Raw genomic sequence first — 6,212 nt, forward strand, 5'->3', positions numbered from 1 at the left:
GGGAGTTATGGGGGAAAAGAGAGGGATATATGTAATAATCTGAACAATAAAGATTTAAATTAAAAAAAAAAAAATAAAAGGATATGGCACTGTGGAAAATGCAATCTATTTTTACTGTTCATCACTGCAGATGCTGAATCAATAATTAACTGTGGGATGGATGCCAGGTGCAAATAATAACCAGGCTTCCTGGACATCTGTCCTCCAACAGTCTTTAAATTAAGAACTTGCCGCTACAAATGTCTTGTGAGAGTGCCAATGTTATGCTAATTCATTTCTTTTTTTGCATGAAATGCACTTAGTTTTGCTTTCATATTCCTGTATTTCATGTCATAGATATTCACCACGATGAGTTTCTTGGCAACTCCAAGCCAGAATCATCCAGCCTGAAAAAAATTCCAGCATCTACACATGCAAGCCTTACAGTTTGGCTTTTGGGTCATTCTGAATTAATAAGTTTAGACTCTCTGTTTTTCATTCTTACGCTTGAGAGGCCCTAATACTTGGTTAAGGAATGCCAAGCTTCACGTCCCCTCACCAATCAGCGCCACCACGGACAACTGGGACGGGGTAACTCAGTACCCAGGTGGGTGCGTCTTTCCCGATGAGAACCAGGGTGTGTAGAGGTTTGCCATGTGCTTACTGCAGGGAAGACCCGTCTCTGCACGGTTTCCCGAGTGAGGCCTTGCTGGGAGGTGGGGCTGGCATTCCCTTCCCCGAAGAAACCCACAAACTCTTAAGGACTTACTGAGCGTGACCGACTCGTTGATCTTGAAGCTGCAGAGCACCCTGTCCACGTTGCGAGCGTGTCGAAAGCCATTTCCTCTCACGACTACTTGAAATGATTCTGAAATCAAGAGTAACAACAAGACACGTTATTTGACTGCAGGCCATTAATTAACCTGGGGCTTCCCATCTTCTCGGATTTAGGGTGTTTGTTCACTAGTTCACCAGGCTTCAAATATTTGAAAATTGGTTCAGGTTGGAAACCAAAAGTGACCTTGTAGGTGCCTTTTATCACTTCCTAGGTGTCCACAAGGAAGACTTCTCACTCTGAATTCTCCCCTTCTTGCCTTGGCTCTTGTTCTTTCTACCTGCTACACCTTCCTCCCAGCTCTGCATTCAAATCTTCCCCATCCCTCAAGTCCCTGCAACTTTGAAAACTGTGATCCCAGCAGCCGAGGGCCACAGGGGAAGGACGGGCTCTCCATTCCATCAACTCTTATTCTCGCGTCTCTTTTACACACTGATGCCCCTGAAAGGATTTCTTTAGAGCTCAAGGTGCGGAACATTTTTTGGAAACCACTAACGTATGGCATTGGCGTTCCCAGTCCGTCCTGAACAACGTAGCATGTGATTATGCGCTATCTGGCGTTGTTCCCTTTGCCTTTTCTTCCTCAACTAGAAGTACATCCCTTTAGGTGGAGAACTGTTTGGTGCTGCTTTGACCCTCCTGCCTCTGCTGGACGTACAGTACTGATGCCTCGTGGTGTGTAGTGGTAATTATAGCTAGCAAAACATCAACAACTTGCTTATCGGTGACCAGTTGTCAAGCATTACCTGTTGGAATTGACGCTGGCCCCTTACTGTAGTTAGTACTCACTTCTCTCTGAATAGAATAGAGAATACACGTCACAGGTCTCTGGCCCTGCATATTAACTTCGCATGAGAATAATGCATGTTGAATCAATTCATGGTAAAAAATCCTTATGAAGTAAAAATAATGGTCCTTTTACAATAGTCTTGCTGAGAGGGGTGGGGGAGGAAACAGCCCGTCCTTGAGAATTAATTAGTTAAATGTGTAGGAATAGTTGCTTAAGTTTGATGGTAGCTAATAGTCAATGCCCCACTTTCTTTTATTTTTGTCATCCTATGTGTGTAACAAAATTGGGGCTTGGGATAATGCTGCATGGCATATTAAAAAAGAACTCGACTAAAAGTCACAGGAAAAAAATGCAATATTTGCGAAAGTGGATCTTAAACTGTAAATTGCTATCCAAGTAGCGATTTCTGTTGGAGGAAAAATGGAATTAGAAGACTAGCATGTGGGACTGTTCCAAACTTTATAAATGTCATGAGTGTATGTCACTTTAATTCCTAGGAAACTAATTTAGAGATGAGGTTTGCCAAGAGAATAATAACGGATGTTAACTGCTCCCTCAGTACGTGCCAGGCCCTGTGCTCAGCATTGTCTGTGTCTGATGTCACACACAATGTGGGGATTTAAACCTCCCCACAGCCCAGGGAGGTAGAAGTGAGAAAACTGAGGTTGGTGAGGTTAAGTCATCCGTCCGAGGTCACACAGCTAGTAGCTGTCAGAATCAGAACCGGAATCCAACACCATGTCCTCAGAGCTCCGCCACGATGCTCTTGACCACCAGGCCAAACTGCATCCTCATTGTCTTGTGACATATGACTAAGCTAGAGATTGACGTTGCGATTTTTAAAAGCTTATTTTAGGCAGGCTTGCCCATTTTGCAGAAAAGTGGAGCTGGCCTGGATGGAAAGCAAGAAACCAAAACTGAAGTAAAAGAACCCCGAGGCACTGCGTGTGCCACAAAGAGCACAAATCAGAACAGAATGCCTTTTACAAGTGTAATGAACCCTGACAATAAGGAACTTGATATTCTGACATTTTAAATGACTTGCCCAAGGTCATGGAATTAGTAAACAGCAAAACTGGGACTTGTATCCAAGTGTTCACTGCCTTAGTTTGAAACTACATTAATTAAGGTCATGGGCACATGGTTTTCCAGGACCGTTAGTCCTATGAATATTAAGTATTGATACATGCACGTTAGTGCATATACACAATTGCTAAGTTTAGAAGGACAGATGTAGCAGTTTTCTTTAGTCTGCCTGGTGCATGACCTATGATACCAATGGTTCAACAACATTGTGGAAGAACCTTTTTGTATCTTAGTTACTCAAGTTAAAACTATAGAAACCTATTTCTGGTTTTAGTTTGAATGCTAGCCTTCCAGAAATCTGCCATTGAACGCTTTTGTTGATTCAACAGGTTTTCTGCCTCATTTCTGTGCCCCCTTTCTCTTGTTTCCTCCAAGATCAGGAGACAAAGGAGACCCTGGCAACGCAGGCTGCACGCCGAGGTCTCCTCTCCAACAACACAACATGTTCTAGCATTACTAGCTCCGCTGCGAGTCCTCTATAAAAGAAGCTGCCCACGCTCTGCTTGGCCTGACCTCACGGTGTTTAGGAAGAAAGACAACGGCAATCCATGACGTGGCCATGGTGGAAACCCAACAATTTAACCCCCTGGGCCTGAGGAGATGGAGGAAGCGATGCTACGGGAAACACAGGAGAAGAGAGGCAAGCTCCCACCCTGCCGGTGCAGTTCCTGTGTGAGTGCGCACATGTGGTTTCCAGAAGAGCCCAAACGTCTGACTCAGCAGCCCGACGAGAATGTCAGCTCTTCACACACACAAGTTATGTAACAAAACCCTGTCAAATGAATGCGCCAGCAAGTGAGAACCAGGGCATAGCGATTGAACTCCATTTATCCACAAAGCCCTGAACCTGCTCTTCAAAATATGTACAGCTGAGTGTTTTCAGGCAATGTGCACACTGGGTTGCAGCTCTTAAGAAGTGCTTAGGGATTGTAGGGCTTTAGGAAGGAATTTCTACTTGAAAATGATCTTTGATCTAATCTTTTAAGATACAGATTTTTAAGGTATCTTTAGGACATGTTCATTATGATCCTTTTGTCACTCTTATTCTTAATTATAATTGTTTAAGTTTCATGATGGTGGAGGCCATCATTTCTATTTCTTCAGAAGTTTTGACTGCATTTAACTCAGGGCTGAGTCAGTCTCGGTATAAACTTATTGAATGAATAATAAATGACATCTTGGTTTAGAAAGGGAATAAAGAGGAAAGACAAGGTGGTCCGTCATTCAGGTACCAGTCAGGTCTAATCCTGTTTATTTTCTGAGGATTTATAAGACCAACGAATGAAAAGACGTCATTAGTTTTTAGGGGAATGCAAATCAAAACCACAAGGAAATATCACTCCATACTTGCTAGAATGGCTATAATAAAAGAGATGGGCAACAAGTGTTGGTGAAGAAATTAGAAACCTCATACATTCCTGGTGGAAATGTAACATGGTGTATGTGCTTTGTAAAATAGTTTGGTATCTCCTCAAAAAATTAAACATAGAGTTACCTCATGACCCAGAAATTCCACCCCTAAGTATCTCTATCCAAGAGAACTGAAAATGTATGTCTACACAAAAACTTATACATGTTCACATTATTCATAATAGCCAAAAATGGAAAAAAACCCAAAATCCATCAACTGACTGACAACACTATTCTTACAAGGGAATATTATTCACCTATGAAGTTCCAAGACATGTTAAGACATGGACGAATCTTGAAAACATTATGCTAAATGAAAGAAATTAGACACAAAAGGCCATATATTATATTATTCCATTTTTAAAAAAATCCAGATTAGCAAATCCATAGAGACATAAAATAGATTGGTGTTACCAGTGCTGGAGGAAGAGGGGAATAGGTAGTGACTACTTTGGGTTTCTTTTTGGGGTGATGGAAATATTCTGTAATTAGTAGTTATGCTTGTACACTTTTGTGAATATATTAAAAACCATTGAATTGTACTTTTTACAGGGATGAATTTTATGGTATGTGAATTTTAGCTCAATTAAAAAAAATTAAGGTCAGTGAATAGTTTGATACACTTATTCCATTCTGTTCTCTCCTTTTGTATATTTTCTTTCTTTGAAATGTGGAACACATAAATTTAAAATGACCTTAATAAAGATTGACTTTCATCCACTGTATCTGCAAATGAGACACTTCTATATTCTCCATTTGTGCTGGTCTCCCAAGGCTTTCCTGCAAAATTGTTGTTAGTCATATTTCGCCTTGTGAGTCAGTTTGCATTTGTTCTCCTATTCGATGCTTAATGTAACATCTAAAAATATAACATAGTGACTAAATTATTCTAGGACTCTTAAAATTCTATAGCTACTTATTTATTTATAACAGCTTTAGTGAGGTGTAACTGATATAGTAACTCACATATAAAGTATAGAACTTGATAAATTTTGACATATGTACATAATCATGGGACAATTCCACAATCAAAGTAGTAACCACATCCATTACCTCAAAAGTTTCCAGGTGCCCTCTGTAATCTCTCCCTCCTGCTCCTCCCCACCACCACTCCCAAGCAACCACTGATCAGATCTCTATTAGAGATTTGTCTGCATTTTCTAGAATTTTATGTAAATGAGCTCATACAGTAACTATTTTTTTTGGTCTAACTTCTTTTTACTTGGCATAATTATCTTAAGACTTATTCATAATTATTTGAATATTTATGCATAGTCTAGCCCTACTTATTGGTGACTATTGTTCATTATATGGACACAAGAGGCCCAGTGCACGGAATTCATGCATGGGTAGGGTCCCTAACCCTGGCCGGCAATCAGGGCCGATTGGGGCCTTCTGGCTGCTAGCCAGGGCTTTCCTTCCCCAGCTGCCAGCTGCTGGCTGGGGCCTTCCTTCATTCCGGGCCTCCCCCTGGTGGTCAGCACATGTCATAGCGAGTGATTAAACTCCTGGTCTCCTGGTTGAACTCTCAAGGGAACACTTTGCATATTAGCCTTTTATATATATAGATAATATAATGTATATTAAAAACCACAATTTGTATATCCATTTACCTGCTAATAAACATTTGAGTTGTTTACAGTTTTGGCTATTAAAATAGAGCTGTTTTCGACATTTGCATGCTTGTATGTGTCTGGATATAGAATTCCTTTTCTACTGGGTGAATACGTAGGACTAGAATGACCAAGCCATATGGGAGGTATGTGTTTAATTTTTTAATAAACTGTCAAAGCTGTTTTCCAAAATTATTTTGCCATTTTACATTCCCACCAACAGTATATGAAAATCCCTCCTCCAGGTAGAAATACCTTTAAATGAAAAGAAAGATGAAACAGAGAATTAATCCATCCAGAGAGGTGCCTAAGGGCCTGGCATGAGTGCTTTGAAAAACAATGAAAAGGGAAAGAAATGAAACCACTATTTGATGTTGTTTAAATGTGCCTGTTTTTAAGCATCTAATTTCCAAATGGTAAACGTGAAGCCTAAAACTACCTTCCTTTCCTGCTACCCCACCCGGTTTTAGGTTTTACTACAAACAGTGGGAAACAACAC

General features: G+C 40.6%; 1 protein-coding gene across 1 annotated transcript in view; it reads right to left on the reverse strand.

Moving 5' to 3' along the window:
• The window catches only part of ANTXR1 (anthrax toxin receptor 1), a 218,443-nt gene that overhangs the window by 132,228 nt on the left and 80,003 nt on the right, over nt 1-6,212 (reverse strand). The window contains exon 10 of the mRNA XM_015571469.1: nt 749-847. Coding sequence (XP_015426955.1) covers nt 749-847 — 99 coding nt within the window. The remainder of the gene's footprint in view (nt 1-748; nt 848-6,212) is intronic.

This window comes from Myotis davidii, unplaced genomic scaffold, assembly GCF_000327345.1.
Source record: "Myotis davidii unplaced genomic scaffold, ASM32734v1 scaffold247, whole genome shotgun sequence".
In the NCBI taxonomy this organism is placed as follows: domain Eukaryota; kingdom Metazoa; phylum Chordata; class Mammalia; order Chiroptera; family Vespertilionidae; genus Myotis; species Myotis davidii.